Here is an 18,293-nt window from a genome sequence, read left to right on the forward strand (position 1 = left end):
CTCCAGTCTGGGCGACAGAGTGAGACTCCAACTCAAAAAAATAAACAAATAAAAAAAAAAAAAAGAAAGCAGAGAATTTTTATCATTTGTATGTAAATGTTAGTGACATGAATTCTATAATCAAATTCTAAAATTCAACTGAAGCCGAAATTTAGTCACCAAAATTGTCATATCTGAAATATACCCTATGCTTGAGTTACACAAGTATGTGAAAATTATGCAAATCTTTTATTTTGTATTAAGGGCCAATCTCCCAGTCACATTTTTTTCCTCTCAGAAGTATATATTCATTATATATACATAAATATAAGGAACATATAACATATACATGAATAAAAATGTTAAAAATATATTTAACCCTTCTCTATTTTTATGTTTTATCTATGAGCATACTTTTTCTACTTAACATAAGTGGTGAGCCAATTATGCTGAATATAATGTAACTGAAAGATACAATTTACTGCATTTATATAACATCTCTGAGAAACATAGTATGCTATTAAATACAAGCAGTAATTTACAAAAGTTGTGACAGCAGATTTTCTTTTTGTTTCTTAAAAAAAATCCATATCCTGTATATTATTATTTAAATAAACTTAAAATTTTTTGAATTTGCTAAGTTTCTACGTTTCTAGGACCTTTCAAATCAAGTGGAAATTGAATGAAATTATACGGATGCTTACTTTTTAAAAAATACAAGCCATAATGGAAATTATCCTTTTATTACCTTGGAGACAAAGTATTCTGTGATGTATTGGTAGGAGAAGTAAGAGGACTGGACCAATTGGCTGGTGACCGTGGTGTTGGTCTTGTCAAAGGACTCCCCATGGAACTCTGATGGAGGAAGTCAAATACGAATTAACATATGACAAGCTCAACTAAAAAACTCTTAAGGAAGCCATACAAACATGAAGCTGAACCATATAAAACAGCCATATTTATAGGTCAATTTTTAAATATTCATGAGCTTATGTCTGGTTTCTGGGTGGAAAATTTCTCCCTGTTTAGAAATCAAATGCTTTAGTCCTTCTGATCTTACCTGCTTCCTACTCTCAAAGTATTATCAACAACCTTTCCTCAAGGATTTAACAAGATCCTAAACTAGTAATTTTAAATTAGCTTTCTGTTCTGAGCCAATTTCCTTCTTCTATCAATTAATAATGCTCACATTTTACTCCTCGAGTTTGCTTTGCAAATGGTTTTCTCAAAAACATCAAGGGAGTAAAATCTGGTCATATTATTAATATGTCTACCTCTTAAAACATAATGAAACAAAAATCCTTTTAAAAAGATAACTGACTTTGGTTCACAAGAAATTGGTTCTCAGGTTATTTTTATCCCTCCTCAGACTTTACTTTAAGCCTGCCATCAGTGCATCTACCTTCTCCTTTATTTGTTATCAAAGGTCTCTCTTTTTAAAACTTCAGTTGAATTCTTTTTTTGTGTGTGTTGGAGTCTCTCACTCTGTTGCCCAGTCTGGAGTGCAGAGGCACGCCCACAGCCACCGCAGCCTCAACCTACTTGACCTGCTGGGCTCAGGTGATCCTTCTGCCTTAGCCTTCCATGTAGCTGGAACTACAGGCATGAGCTACCTACCATGCCTGGCTAATTTTTTTTATTGTAGAGATGAGGTCTTGCCAAGTTGCCCAGGCTGGTTTCGAACCCATGGGCTCAGGCAATCCTCTCATCTTGGGCTCCCAAAGTGCTGGGATTATAGGCATGAGCCACCGTGCCCAGTCCGGTTCAATTCTTTAGGCATATTATATAAATGGTTTCATACCAATAAAATATACATCCCACTACAATGTTTCATTTACTTCCTCAAAACAAAACTGTGCACATCCAAGCACATATGGACTGACAAGCCTGTAATCATTAAAAGTGAACACATTTTTGTTGTTTGTTTTTGTTTGTCTGTTTTTGAGTCGGAGTCTCACCCTGTTGCCCAGGCTGGAGTGCAGTGGCAGGCTCACAGCCACCATAGCCTTGACCTGATGGATCCAGAGGATTGTTCCGCCTCAGAATTCCAAATAGCTAGAACTACAGGAGTGTGCCACCACGCCCAGCTAATTTATTTATTGTAGAGATGAAGTTTTGCCAAGTTGCCCAGTCTGGTGTCGAACCAGTGGGCTCAGGCAATCCTCTCACCTCAGCTTCTCAAAGTGTTGGGATTACAGGTGTGAGCCACCATACCCCGCAAAGGTGAACACATGTTTTTAAGCACTACTCTCTTTGAACCTTATTTGTTAACCCTGAATAAGTCATCCCTGCTAGTTCTCAAAAGAGGATTGGCTCATCTAAAGAGCACAATCTAATTCCAATGGCTTCCAAAACTAGTACCCTCATCTATGTTCTGCTCACATTTTGCTTTCCTTGTTCATACCCTGACCACTGTTCACCACCACTCTAATGTACACCAACTATAATAAAAACATGACAGGCCTAGGGACTCTATTCTTTCCAAGACCTAAACTGTGCTTAGGAAATGCTGCTAAATGCTGATGTAAAAATCATATACTAGGACCAAGTTTACTACATGTAAAAGAAAGCAATTGTCAAATCAATCATCACATTATAAAATAGCCAAGAAAATAAGTGAGAATTACCTGGGTTCCGTTGCCAGTGTTTCGAAGGTGATTATGAAGAAGCTTGGTAGCACCATCCTGAAATGTTTTTGGTAGAGCTCCTAATAACATTGTAAATTCTGGGGTATTGAGTTCAAATAAAGAAATCAGCACTGATTGTGCTGCCTAAAAAAACAAAAGCATACAAGAAGTAGATGAATAGATTTTGGTTACTCAAAGGAGATCACTTTCTTCCTTCACATTTCTGTTCAACAGCACAAGGCTGGACCATCTTTCCTAGGAAAAAGGAAGATATCTTATTTGCTTCCAAATTTATTTGATGGAAGGAAAAAAAAAGTTTGACTTACTGTTTATTCTTTGAAGATAAGAAGGGATAAGAAACATATGACAAATATTACCTAGCAAACAATGACAATAGTTAAGCAGATAGTTTCCAGAGTTACTCTGGAATTACTACAGTACTTTAGTTGTCCAATAAATGATTAAAAACATAAGAGGTGGCTATACAAAGCCTATTCAGAGCAACTTAATACTTTAATTTCCACTTTCTCAATATTTGATTTTTAAATCAACCAGCAATATCTAGCCTTCTCTCAAGCAGGTAACCTAACAAGTCTACAATTTGAAGGTAAAATAAGTCTAATGTTTTGGGGAAGTGAGAACACAAAAAAGCTTACTCAGATCAGTTTAGTCTTAAATTTCTTTGTTTTCTCCTAATCAACTGAGTTATTAAGAGTCAAATTTTGAAATTCAGATTATATACAAACTTAATTGAGGAGAAACTCTAATGGTTCATCATCACATGATTTGTATCCAAATCTGCACACCTCATTTTGGGCCTTTTCTGATTTCACTCTATGAAAACTTAAGGGTTCTTGTGTTTATGGCATCTAAATAGATAACACTAGGGAAAATGGTTAGATTACATTATATTGGAACAATGGGATACTACACAACGCAGTCTTGGAGGACGAAGTAGCTTTATGTAGAAATTGAGAGAGGTCTATTATACACTGCTGAAGGAAAAAAATCATAAAACTGCTAAAACATCAGTCCATTTTGTTAAAACAACAAAGTATAAATTGTGTGAGAGTATACTCTAACATGTTAATAGTGCTTAAATAAATAAAGCTATTTGCATTTTGAAAACACAAATTTATGAACCCATGTCTTTTTTGGAGCCACAACATTGAAAGGATCTCAAAAGTCAACTCAAGCAAATAAAATAATGATCGTTAACATATACTTGATTCCATGCAGTTTGTTTGGTTTACAGAGTCAACTTTCTTTTTCCCGTAGGGACAGACAGCCCAACTATTCCCACACCATTTACCAATGAGTGTATCCTTTTCTCATGATTTGAAGTGACAGCCTTATCATGAACTAATTTCCTATATAACCTAAGTGTCTTTGGACCCTTCTTTATGTTCCACTGATCTGTCTACTTCTGTATTAATATCACACAATTTAAAATTATAGCTTTAGTATATTTTGATCGTGTCCCTCATTTCTGTTGTTTTATTTTTTAATGCTACATCTGTTTTATTAGATGCCTTTCATATTTATTTGAAAATAATTTTTCGAGTCTTTAAGTCAAATACATACATATATAATACATACATATAATTTTTTTAAAAACAAATTTTATTTTTATTTTTTTGTTTTTGTTTTTTTTGAGTTGGAGTCTCATTTGGTCGCCCAGACTGGAGTGCAGTGGCCACTCCCGGCCACCGCAGCCTCGCCTGCTGGGCTCCGGCGATCCTTCCGCCTCAGCCTTCTGAGTAGCCGGAATTACAGGCATGCGCTACCACGCCCGGCTGATTTTTTGATTTATTGTAGAGATGAGGTCTCGCTGCCCAGGCGGGTCTCGAACCCGCAGGCTCAGGCAATCCACTCACCTCAGCCTCCCAAAGGCGCGGGATTACAGGCTGAGCCACTGAGCCCGGCTTAAAAACAAATTTTAGAAAAAGTTGTATACATCTCAATTTCCCTGTTTAGCTCTCCAGAGTTCCCTTTTGTAATGTTTGTTTTTATTGATATGCAGGCATTCATACACTTATACAATTACTTCTTAATTTATCAGCTTGAGACATTTTTTAGTGATTTCCTACTACAATAGGTGAGTACTAACATTCCTTTCAATATCAGCCCTATCCTTTCCACTCTCTTCTCCTTTATACAACAGTCCACTTTAGTCACAATGACCAGTAAAACCTTTAAAAACATAGATCCTATCACTCCCTTACTTAAAAATGCATCAATAGTTTCTATAGTCACACCAACATTCTTGTTCTTGGAGTATCTGAAAATGTTAATTTTGATGAAATCTCATTTATCTATTTTTCCTTTCGTTGCTTATACTTTTGGTTTCATATCTAAGAATCTACCGCCAAATCCAAGGTCATAAAGATTTAGCCTCATGTTTTCTTCTAAGAGTTTTATTTTTCTGTGTCTGTTGAGAGACCAAGTGAATATAGGATGGAAGAAATAATAATAATTAAGGGTGAATAGAAGTCCCAGGATGATGCAAAGAGAAGTCCCAGGAAGATACCTATATAGCAGGCCTAGGACGAAACAAGTTCAAATTGAGAAGAACAGAGGGTGGTCTAGGAAAGAGCTTTCCAGATTATTTTTTTAAATCTATTTTTTGAGTATATAAAAAATACTAGCCATAGGCATGTGGCAGAGATGCTGAAAATATTAACGAACACTTAAAAAAATGCAAACAAAAACAAGGCAAATCATTAACTCCAGGACAAATGACGTTTCTATAAGAAAGGAGCAGCAGCAAAATGGCTTAAATCTAACATCTTTGCATTAATAAAATACTTTAAAAAGATACATCCAGTTTTAATTTCTGCTAAATTAAGAACGACTTCATTATGGTCATGATTTGCCACAATGTCCTTAACTCTAATGCCTGAACTGGTCATGATCTAGTTGGATTGTTACAATCTATCTTGGTGCTAGTCAAAAAATTCCTAGCTCACACAGCCCAAGACAGTGTCAGGAGGGGGTGGATTACCAGTACTATCCAATAATCCATGGTTTAAAGGCTATATAAATGTATTTTATTTTAAATAAAAGTAAAACTTTTATTAAAAAAAATAAAGCCAGTAGCAAATCAGTATGGGAGAGAATACCCAAACAGTCAAGTGTAAATCTTTTCTACTGATTGCCAATAATTGATTCGTAAGTGTTTTATGAATACTTATGATTATGGTAAGGATATAGAAAAGAATGCGGGAAAGGATCATAGTGGGAATCTGTTGGGGGAGGGGGACACACCTCATCAACAAGGGCATAATGAACATTTGTATACCTAACCCTGAATTGTACCCCACATCGTTTTGTTTTTGAGTTGGAGTCTCACTCTGTTGCCCAGACTGGTGTCCTGTGGCAGCTCCCCACTCCCGGCCACCACAGCCTCGACCTGCTGGGCTCCAGTGATCCTTCCGCTTCAGCCTTCCAAGTAGCCGGAACTACAGGCGCGTGCTACCATGCCCGGCTAATTTTTTAAAATTTATTATAGAGATGAGGTCTCGCCAAGTTGCCCAGGCGGGTCTCAAACCCACAGGCTCAGGCAATTCACTCACGGCCTCCCAAAGTGCGGGATTATAGGCTGAGCCACCAAACCCAGGTACCCCACATCTTTAAAATTAAAAATTAAAAAAAAAAAAGAATGTGGGAATAGTATGGGAAATTTGAGTCCTCACTTATCAAGACAGATGGATATACATAATGCCTGCATTTATCGATAGATTAATAAATAATTCCTAAATAAAAAAACAGTGCAAGCTTATATTTGAAATGTATAGGTAAATGCAAAGGGAACAATTTGGAATATATTTTGAATGGTTACAAGATTAGAGGATGGGAGGATTTTTGCCTAGGCAGCAATTTTTTATTCTAAGTTTGAAAATTATGTTCATATTAATTGGATAAAATTTAAAATAACTCAAAAGAAAAGATGTTTTTAGAAAAGCTCTTCATAACTCACTGCTTCTTGGTAAGGTCTTGAAAATACTAGCTTCCTTCACCAGCAATCCAAAACTGACTTGCTTTCCAAATTTATCTTCTGAACCTTATGTTAAAACATACCACTGGGCTCGGTGGCTCAGCCTGTATCCCGCGCCTTTGGGAGACTGAGGTGAGTTGATTGCCTGAGCCCGCGGGTTCGAGACCCGCCTGGGCAGCGAGACCTCATCTCTACAATAAATAAAAAAATTAGCCGGGCGTAGTAGCACGTGCCTGTAGTTCCAGCTACTTGGAAGGCTGAGGCGGAAGGATCGCCGGAGCCCAGCAGGTCGAGGCTGCGGTGGCCGGGAGCGGCCACTGCACTCCAGTCTGGGCGACAGAGTGAGACTCCAACTCAAAAAAATAAATAAATAAAATAAAATAAAATAATAAAACAAACAAACAAACAAAAAACATACCTTCCGAACATCAGAACTTTTGGGTTCTGTTGTCCAAGTAATCACCCGAGACACTGCTAGGCGAGTTTCACTAGAATTTATAAAATCTCCTGGATCCATCTGTTTGGCCAGAGTTTCTATGTATTTAAGAATAGCAACCTTCACCTGCAGAGGTAAGCACAAAAAGAAAAGACAATAAAATGGTTATTGTGAGACATTGGAGAACACTTCAAAAATAATCAGGTGACTATTTTTTTGACAAATAGAAAATAAACTAACAATATCAACAAGAAAAATGAAATTATACAACCACTTACCTACCTGAGAAACAAGTAAATGATAATGTTGATGATTTTTGTTTTTCACATATATCTGAACTTTGAGGTCCCAGGCGTTTCATTCCCCAAGTCTGAACAATTGCTGAAGACTTTCTTGACAAGATTATAAACTTCTCCTTTAATCAGCCTTTAGAGTTTATAGCTAACTCACGGCTAGCCTCATGGGTAGCCAGTCTTTTTCAACTTGGTGTCATTTCATTTTTGGAGAAAAGAACCATAGTATTTTGGAAATAAGGTACGGTAAATCAAGTTGGTAATCAAGGTGGGCACGATTTTTTTTTTTTTTGGTCAAACACAGGATAAGAGTCACACAATGAGATCAGATTCCTTAACAGGTTCATCAATTGTTAGAACTGCTTTCCAAAAGTAGTATTAACAAAAGTGATTTACTCAAGTACTACTGGAGAAAAAGACAACACGTATTTATATAAATCTCATTCTTCCAGTAATTCCTGAAGTCTGTAGTTTGAAGCTAAAATAAGTCTATAGGGTAGAGGTGTGGTGGGACGTAGTCTTCAAAACAGCAAGAGAGCCGGGCTCAGTGGCTCAGCCTGTAATCCTGCGCCTTTGGGAGGCTGAGGTGAGTGGATGGCCTGAGCCCGTGGGTTCGTGACCCACCTGAGCAACTTGGCTGAGACCTCATCTCTACAATAAATCAAAAATTAGCCGGGCGTGGTAGCGCGCGCCTGTATTTCCAGCTACTTGGAAGGCTGAGGCGGAAGGATCGTCAGAGCCCAGCAGGTCAAGGCTGCGGTGGCCGGGAGCGGCCCCTGCACTCCAGTCTGGGCGACAGAGTGAGACTCCAACTCAAAAAAAAAACACACAAAAAAACAGCAAGAGGTGGAGCTATTTGCAAGGCACATATGCTTATTTCAAGACATTTTTATTCTTTTAGTAAGCCACTGTCTAAATATATTCCTTTTCCCCAGTATGCTAAGGCAGCAGAAGAAACTGTGAATCACTGCTTTTAAAGCCACATACTCAAATACTGTAGAATTTCTAAATAATGCCTCTCTTAGACTTTACTTGTGTGCTTTATTCTTTTAAAAATAAAATTTCTTAATTTGACAAATAATAATTATGTATATTTAGGGTGTACAATATGATCTTTTAAAATATGTATAGACTGTAGAATGAATAAGTTGAGCTAATTAACATATGCATTACCTCATACACTTATTTTCTGTGGTGAGTACACTTAAAATCGATTTTCTTGGCAACTTTTCTTCCTTCCTTTTTTTTTTTTTGAGTTGGATCTTACTCTGTCACCCAGGCTACAGTGTAGTGGCATGCTCACAGTCACCACAGTTTCAACCTGTTGGGCTCAGGCAATCCTGCCTCTGTCTTCCAAGTAGCTGGAACTACAGGTGTGTGCCCCCACACCCAGCCTGGTTGATAGAGCGAGGCCCTGTCTTTAGAAAAAAACAAACAGGTTTAAAAAAAAAAAAAGTACTTAGAGGAAAGTGGCCGGGCTTGGTGGCTCAGCCTGTAATCCTAGCGCTTTGGAAGGTCGAGATGAGCGGATTGCCTGAGCCCGCAGGTTCGAGACCTGCCTGGGCAACTTGGCGAGACCTCATCTCTACAATAAATAAAAAAAAAAATTAGCCGGGCATGGTAGTGCATGCCTGTAATTCTGGCTACTCATAAGGCGGAGGCAGAAAGGATCACCAGTGCCCAGCAGGTCAACACTGGGGTGGTTGTGAGTGTGCCACTGCTCTCCAGTCTGGACGACAGAGTGAGACTCCCAATTCAAAAAAAAAAAGGGCAAAGGCTAAAAAAAGGTGGGTGGGGGTGGGCATGGTGGCATGTACCTGTAGTCCCAGCTACTCAGAAGGCTGAGGCAGAAGGATTTCCTTACCCCAGGAGGTTGAGCCTGCAGTGAGCCCTGATCATGACCTGCACTTCAGTGTGGGCGACAGACTAAGATCCCAACTCAAAAAAAGGGGCAGGGAGCAATGGATCTAAACAGACATTTTTGAGAAGAAAATATATGATTGACCAATAAGTATATGGACAAATGATCAACACCAGTATTCAGCAGGGAAAAACAAATTAAAAACCACAATGAGATATCACCTCACACCTATTAGAGTGTGAGGCTATTATAAAAAAAGATGAAAGATAAGTGTTGGCAATTATGTGGGGAAAAGGGAACATGTGCATACTGCTGATGGGAATGTAAATAGTACACAATCATGGAAAACAGTATGCAAGTTCCTAAAAAAAAAAAAACCTAAAAATAAAACTACCATATAATTCAGCAATCCCACTACTGAGTAGTTTCATATACCAAAAGATATAAAATCAGTATGTTGACACAATAACTGCACTTCCATGTTCATTGCAGCATTATTCATAATACCAAGATATGGAATCAACCTAAGTATCCGTCAACAACTGACTAGATAATGAATATATGCCATATCTGTATATATGAAATGGAATACTATTTAGCTACACAGAAGGAAAACCTGTCATTTGTGATAACAAGGATAAATCTGGAGGACAACATGTTAAGTGAAATAAGCCAGACACAGAAAGACACTGTGTGATCTCATTTATACTTAGAGTGTAAAAAGTCAAACTCATAGAAACAGATAGTAAAATAGTTACCTCTCAGAGATTGAGAGGTAAGGTGATTGGGGAGATGCTGGTCAAAGGGCACACAATTTCAGTTACACAGGATGAATAAGTTCAATAGATGTACTGTATGTCATCGTGACTACAGTTATTAATGATACATCATAAATTTTATGTTCTCACCACAAAAAATAAGTATGTGAGAAAATACAAATGTTAAGTAGCTTGATTCAGCCATTCCACAATGTATACACATATCAAAACATATATACCATAAATATATATAATTTTACTTGTCAATTTAAAAAAGTAATTATATCTTTACAATGTATTTAAAAAATCAAGATAACCTATTAGCCGTCAGAAATGTGTAGTGACAGGAAAAGAGACTTTGGGTTAGTTTTGCAGTAGCAGGCACAACTAAATTATGACAGCAAACAATATTCTGAATTTTTGAAGCTATGTCACCTTCTATCAGTGGGAATAGCTAAGATGAATTAATGTTCATGAAAAAATGAACATTAATGTATTTTGTTTTTAATTTGTCACCATGAATGATTGAATACATTGATTTGTACTATATGAAACTCAATTTAGGGCAGTGTCTTGGTACTTTATAGTCACGCAAAATTTTTAAAAGGGTTCCACAGAATAGGGTTGTTTACTATACTAATAGGCAAAATAACCATAATACATATATAAAATTACTTGAATGTGTACATTTTAGAAGGATATTTCATAAGGTTATATATAGTCTATAATTTTAATAATGCATATATGTATTCTTCAGAGAAGGAAAACAACCTAGTTGCTAAAGTATGTGTAATTCAACTTGTTTGTGAAACTCATTTTTTTTGAGTTGGAGTCTCACTTTGTTGTCCAGACTGGAGTGCAGCGGCCGCTCCCGGCCACCGCAGCCTCGACCTGCTGGGCTCCAGCGATCCTTCCACCGCAGCCTTCCGAGCAGCTGGAATTACAGGCATGCGCTACCATGCCTGGCTGGTTTATTTATTTATGTACTTATTTATTTTTTTGAGTTGGAGTCTCACTCTGTCACCCAGACTGGAGTGCAGTGGCCGCTCCCAGCCACCACAGCCTCGACCTGCTGGGCTCCGGCGATCCTTCCGCCTCAGCCTTCCGAGTAGCCGGATTACAGGCATGCGCTACCACACCCGGCTGATTTTTTGATTTATTGTAGAGATGAGGTCTCGCTGCCCAGGCGGGTCTCGAACCCTCAGGCTCAGGCAATCCACTCACCTCAGCCTCCCACAGGCGCGGGATTACAGTCTGAGCCACCGAGCCCGGCTGTGAAACTCATTTTTAAAGTACTAATAATTCAACTAAAATCACACTGTATTGCCATTTTCCTCATTGCTTCCTTTTTGACCTTTAATCATGTGACATGAGAGATGTAAAATTTTAAACCAACATCCATCATTTATCTGAAAGATCAATCACTTTTTCAATAAAAATTTTTCTAGATTTCATACTCCAGTTATTTGTGATTTTCCATAACCTGTTAACGTTTTCGTACTTAATCCTGTCATTCACTTGAAAGCTGCTTTCATTTTTGGCATAAGTTATGGCTCCAATATAACTTCTACTCCTCTATCCTAAAATGCTGAGTTAAGAGTTGAGAAGTGATTATTCTCCATGCTTTGCTACTCTATCTATACCTACAATAAATACTTTTATAAATAATTTAGACTTTCAGAGAAACAATCTGTGATTCCAGTTTCCAGCATAATGTTTTCCAATAGGAAACTCAATTTAAATTTACCTGTACCCCATTTCAATCTTTGCTTTGATTGACTTTCTCTTCAGGTCTTTAGCAACTTTATCCTCCTGCTTAACTTAACTATCACCCTTACTTCTTAAGCTGGTTTAGACCTTCATTCATTTGCAATGGCTCATGAAATACCATTATATTTTGAATAGCAATTGGACACCACCACAGATACCTATTATCATTACTTTTATTACGGTTTGGAGTTTATCATGAATTATAGGTATTAATGATAAAAATGATAAAGTTTTATATTCCCAGAAATACTTAGCACAATGCCTTGGACATAAAATGAGTTTAAAAATATGTCTTAATAATATCAAGTAAATCAATCTTCTGTAGGTTACTTTTCAAAATCAAAATCACAAAGCAGGTCTGAGAAAACAACATTATGTTGAGTATAAGTTAACCCTGGTAAGAAACAAAATTGTGATTCTGTGACACAATCACATTCAGAAACTTAAGGGAAACATCAATCCTGGGCAGTAATGCTTGTGGAAATATATTTCGTGCAGAATAGAGCAGAAAAATATAGGACTTGTATAAGGACATATGCTTGTTATTTCCCTGACTTTAATCTCATTCAATAAAACCCACTAAAAGAATACTTACTAAGGAATTCAGGAGCTCTTATATTAAAAAAAATTTTTGGTTAAATTTAATAAGTAAGCCACAAATTGAAATTCATCTAGTTTTCACATTAATAGGAAAATGTGTGCAAATAATAATTGAGAAAGTTAACTAAAATTCCAAATTTTATGCACACATCAGAAATAACACATTGCAAAAAATAAAAAAATAAAAAAGCTACTATTTTCAGTTGAGAGCTGAAAAATAGCACCAACATTAAATTAAAAAATTTTTGGTTTACTTAACACATAGGCAACACCGACAATTTTGCCTAAAATGCCTATTAAGACTTCTAAAACTAAAAAACAAAAGTATTGGGAAATCACAAACATAAAATTAGGTAAGACTTTATAGAGAAAGTTTGCATTATCAGCTTAGGGGTTAGATGGCCATACTTGTGATATTTCTAAATGTGTACCCCCATTAAGTTTCTACAAAAGATGGTCTGGCATTTAAATAACATTTGAAATCAAATATGTGCATGCGCAAAAGGCTTACAAAGGTTAGTAGTTGAATACAGATGCATACAAACATTATCTGAAACACTGCAGAGAGTTAAAAAAAGAAATAATGCAGATGAAAACAAAAACAAAAAAACCTTGGAGCTCCAAAAAGAGTGAAGCTGGTCCCGAAGTGCTGGCTTGACTGTCTGAAAGTTTATAAAAACAAAACCCACTGATTGAACAGTTTCTCATGTAGCATAAATACAAATAATCAACATAACTTTATTAATGAATACTTCAGTTCCTTACAGTGACTCAAATGACCTCAAATTTTTACCTTCAAGCTTGGTGTTTGGGTCTGATCAACTGTAAATCTCATTAGAATATTGAACTGAAGATCATTTGGAAAAGATTCTCTGAAATAAGAAAAAGGCAAAACAAAACAAAAATTAAGTCAGCAAGGAAGCATGTAAGAACAAAAGACTATGCTTAATACCAAAACAATATGCAAAAAGACTATGCTTAATATGAAAACAAAAAGCATGCATGAAGCAGTGTAGTATAGTTCTTGTGGTATATAGTATACAATAAAAACATTCCCAGAAGAAGATGAGCATTTGAATTTACCAGTACAGGGTTAAAAAGCAACACCATAGTAAATAACAGTCTAACTTGCCTCAACTATACATTTAATCAGAAAAATGTATTCAGTAAAAATTTCAACATTCTCAGAAATGTTTCCCCATACCTAAAATCTGAATTCTAGACTCACCTCAACTTAGTAAATGGATATTTGAAATAAGTCACTTCAACAATCTACACAAGAAAGTAAAAATATATCATTGGTTCAAAATCTCTTTTCAAGAGATTTTGAATATTTAAATAAATAAAACACTTTTAATACATAGAAAATATTTTTACTTTTACATTAGATCAACTAAAATCTTCAACCTTACTTTGCAGATATTTTAAAATTTAGATAAAATACCACCTTGAATCATTCAACCAATATGAATAAAACTTCTTACAAAACAAGTGCAGGGTCTGCCCTAAGGAACATTAAATATACAATGCAAATAAGCATAATTAACAATTATCAAATGGAGCCATTGCAGTCAAAATTGTTTGAAAGAACTCAGAAATCTAACTACTAATACAGGGTTGAAATATTCCTAATTATGATCAGGTAATCTTGAAATATATGAAAAACGTTTTACCTTGTAACATCAAGGGCTTTCTGAACTTTTGCCTGAACAGATCCAAGCAAATCAGCACCCATTTTTTTTAGTAGCTGTGTCAGCAGTACAAACAACCAATCCTGAAGATCATCTTTATGGACCTGTATGAAATCCACCAGAGTCTCCAAAAACATGCTGAATACCTAGAGTTGATAAAGGGGAGAAGTGGGGAGAAAAAGGAGAAAATATTGACCTTTATGTACTGTTCAAAACTGAAACAGAAAGGAATACAGGAATCAAGAGGCACAGCGATTGGCAGCCAAGCGGAAAAATAATTTCTTTTCATTGGACTCTGTGATATAAGAGTACATCTGAGCTGTTATCCAACTTCTGCAGAAGTTCGACAATTAGCTATTCCATGCAGCATCACTTGGTAAAGAAAGTTTAGCCATAATGACTGGCACACCTAAAGTTATCAATGATACTGCAGCTTAAACTGGTTACATTGAAATCCATTTTATACAAAATGTAGGGAAAGGAACTATCTACAGTCTCACTGACTCTCAGTTTTTTGGAAGAATGGCATTGAGTTAATCAAAGGGTGACTATACAGACAACTTCCTTAAAGTATAAAATTTATCTGGCATAATGAGCTACAGAATCCTCATATTTCTCAAAATGACAACTGTCATAAATATTTTGGCATGATATATTTTATTAAAACTGCCCCAAAAGTAATTTCATATGATCTAGAATAGTTGTAACTGTATCTAAAATAAAGCAAATCCAAGATAAATATCTACATCTAAATTTTAGTGAGTTTTTTTAAAGTCCTAGACAGCATCCTATTAGTCTCCATTTCTGTTGATGAGTTTTATACTTGGTTCCAATATTCATCCACTAATTTAAAAATTTTATAAGGTGGGAAAAAATTTTTATGGTGAAGGGAAGCTAATGTTCATAACAGATGTTAAAATACAATTCCGACCATTAAAATACAATAAAAAGTGACCTACAACAGGGTTATATCTCCTTATAAGAAACTCAACACCATACTGGAAAATTAATTTCTAGGAAAAGAGGGAAAAATTCTTAAGACTATCATCCATGCTGTATTATGAGACAAATTATAATCACAATAGATTAAAAAATATGGCTTTAAAAACAGTTAATAATCTCAAGAAGTAACTAATTTGAGAATTGAGGGTTTTGCTTTTAGTGTATATTTTATTTCTTGAATCCTCTTTATAAAGCTATATATGAACTTTTTTCTCTTATGTTAGAAATGAAGTATTTTCTCTGTCAGATTGTCAGCTAAGCTTTAACATTTCGATCTAAACTAAGAAAAAAAAAAAGGAAAAAGAAAAAAAAGCTGGACATGATGGCTCATGCCTGTAATCACAGCACTTTGGAAGGCTGAGATAGAAGGATTGCTTGACCCAGGAGTACAAGACCAGCCCAGGCAACATAGCGAGACCTCATCTCTACAAAAATAAAAATAAAAATAAATTAACCGGGTATGGTGGCATGTGCCTGTAGTCCCAGTTACTCCAGAGGCAGGGGCAGAAGGATATCCTGAGCCTAGGAGGTCAAGGCTGCGTTGAGTCATGATGATGCCACTGCACTCCAGCCTAGGCAATAAAGTGAGACCCTGACTCCAACAACAATTAACAGTAACAACACCTACAGCTATTTACTTACAATGCTCTGTATTTATAAAAGCAGAAGCTATGACTCCTTTATGTCTGTCTATCTATCGTCAGAGTGTCACTGTTGCCTATCTATCTTCAGAGTGTCACTGTCACCCACGCTGGAGTGCAGCAGCATGCTCACAACCACTGCAGATTGCTGGGCTCAGGTGATCCTTCTGCCTCAGCCTTCAAAACAGCTAGAACCACAGGCACGCACCACCATGCCCTGCTAATTTTTTGATTTACTGTAGAAACGAGGTCTCGCCAAGTCACCCATGCTGGTCTCCAACCCCTAGACTCTGGCAATCCTCTCACCTCCACCTCCCAAAGTGCTGAGATTATAAGCATGAGCCATGTGCCTGGCTTATGATTCCTTTAAATTTTCCAGTACTCTCTGGTCCTCAGGCAGTATCTACTTCAACATTGTTCTTACAGTGTAGATTTCTTCAACTCCTGTCCCATCCTTCCCCAACTCCCCCCAACTCCAAAACTTAGGCTTCTTGGATTCTGAACTTGGCTGACTGCTTCATTAAACTGTCTCTGGCTCTTTCCTCAGGGCCCAGAATATAAAGAAACTTCACTAGACCTAGTCTATAACAGATACATGTATCTAAGCTGGTACTCATTCTTTTTTTTTTAGTTGGGGTCTCAATCCATTGCCCTGGTTGGGTGCAGTGATCAGCGATCACTGCAGCCTTGACTTCCTGGACTCAAGTAATCCTTCCACATCAGCATCCTGAGTAGCTTGGACCACAGGTACACACCACCCATGTCCACCTTTTTTGTTTTTGATTTATAGAGACAGGTCTCACTATGTTGCCCAGGTTGGTCTTGAACTCCTGGGCTCAAGTGATTCTCACGTCTTAGCCTCCAAGAGTGCTGAGATTGCAGGTATGAGCCACCATGCTGGCCCCGCTACTCATTCTTACTACTGCCTGGTAAATCTGTTCAGCGGTGTGCTTGAGTCAGCCTGTACCTGCTTTGAGAGTCAATTGTTAAATATTCAGAAATTTTGTTAGGTGGTTGGTAGCATGGTATCAGCCCTGGGATGGGAGTATTTGTACCTCAGAAATTGGCAGTCACTATAAATCAGGGCTTCCTGCTTCTCACAAAGCAAGTTTACCAGGACACTACTATCTTTTACTCTTTGGTTTACTTTCACCCTTATTTTAACTCTTGCCTGTGCTCCTGAAGATCAGAAGTTTAGGCTTTCCTATATGAAAATTCATTCAGAAAAATCACAGACATTAGAATCAAATCCCATTTTATGGATGAGGAAACAGAGAACCAAAGAATTAAGTAACTACCCAATGTTTCACAGCAGGTCAATGGCTAGGCCAGGACTGAAAGTCAGGCTATTTGGTTTTTGGCTGCGTTCTAGCAACTGTATGACCAGGTGACATTCAACATAAAATTCTCCGCTGACTTTTCCCTCAGTTCAATTTTCTCTGTAACTCTCCCAATAATAATTTCTCTAAGAAAGAACTAATTTTATTCATTTTTATGGCTAATCTTTCTATTCCATATTCTTGCTCTCTATAGTATGGTCATGACTTTCTAACTTTACTATTTTATTCTTTACCTAAATCCTTTGCTTAAGATGCAGACATCATCACAAGAATGTGTCTTTCAGCTTCCACCCTACTGTTCCCACCAACTCTCTGCTGACTGTGCTGTATAATCGGTTTTTCATAAGCTTATTATGTTTGGCCATTCTCTAGTCTGAAATTGCTTTCCTCTTATTGTTTCCCTTCCTTCTTGTTGCCAGAAATTCTCCTTTTGTATACTAAATGTCTTCATCCTGATGTTCTTTTTTTTTTTTTGAGTTGGAGTCTCACTCTGTCACCTAGACTGGAGTGCAGTGGCACTCTCCCGGCTGCCGCAGCCCTGACCAGCTAGGCTCCGGTGATCCTTTCGCCTCACCTTCCAAGTAGTTGGAACTACAGGCGCGCGCTCCCACGCCCGGCTAACTTTTTGATTTACTGTAGAGATGAGGTCTTGTCAAGTTGCCCAGGCATCTCGAACCCGCAGGCTCAGGCAATCCACTCACCTCAGCCTCCCAAAGCACAGGATTACAGGCTGAGCCACCAAGCCCGGCTCCTGATCTTCTTTTCATGACAAGTATGACAAGGTCTCTGTCTCCTCTGAGGCCCCAGAACCTCTCAAATAGCTCTCTCTCTTGGCCTTTCCAAAATTTGTTTAACATACCATCAGTCTAGGCACTAAGCCTTTCTGATCTCAGGTCTGGATTTCTGTAGTAACCTGACTTTAGTCTTTATGGGTCACTGTATATCATGGGGTCAGGAGACCATTTTTATTAACAGGACAGATAATAAACATTCTAGGCTTTGTAAGCCATATGGTTTCTATTGCAACTAGTCAATTTTGGGACTGTAACACAACCATACATACTACTGTAAACAAATGTGAATGGCTATTTTCCAATGTAACTTTATTTACAAAACAGGCAGCAGGGCAGATTTGGCCTGCAGGTTGTAGTTTGCCAACTCATGCTTCTTTTTCACCATCAGAATGTGATACCATTCTTTGGATAGAAATAAAAATTTTTTTTTTTTTTTTTTTTTTTTTTTAGTTGGAGTCTCCCTCTGGTGCCCAGACTGGAGTGCAGTGGCCGCTCCCGGCCACC

At 37.2% G+C, this 18,293-nt stretch overlaps 1 protein-coding gene across 7 annotated transcripts in view; it reads right to left on the reverse strand.

Annotated features, from left to right (window-relative positions):
* The window catches only part of CLASP2 (cytoplasmic linker associated protein 2), a 207,754-nt gene that overhangs the window by 38,108 nt on the left and 151,353 nt on the right, over positions 1 to 18,293 (reverse strand). For 6 of the 7 annotated variants that reach the window (XM_008070162.2, XM_021718620.1, XM_008070168.1 and 3 more), the window contains 5 exons: positions 13,995 to 14,158; positions 13,115 to 13,193; positions 7,022 to 7,165; positions 2,607 to 2,750; positions 728 to 834 (listed from right to left, as the gene is read on the reverse strand). In XM_008070162.2, the coding sequence (XP_008068353.2) occupies positions 728 to 834; positions 2,607 to 2,750; positions 7,022 to 7,165; positions 13,115 to 13,193; positions 13,995 to 14,158 (638 nt within the window). Of the gene's footprint in view, positions 1 to 727; positions 835 to 2,606; positions 2,751 to 7,021; positions 7,166 to 12,932; positions 12,984 to 13,114; positions 13,194 to 13,994; positions 14,159 to 18,293 lie in introns of all 7 variants that reach the window. The other variant, XM_021718618.1, reaches the window with a different exon arrangement.

This window comes from Carlito syrichta, unplaced genomic scaffold, assembly GCF_000164805.1.
Source record: "Carlito syrichta isolate Samal-C Ts95f unplaced genomic scaffold, Tarsius_syrichta-2.0.1 Scaffold313175, whole genome shotgun sequence".
In the NCBI taxonomy this organism is placed as follows: domain Eukaryota; kingdom Metazoa; phylum Chordata; class Mammalia; order Primates; family Tarsiidae; genus Carlito; species Carlito syrichta.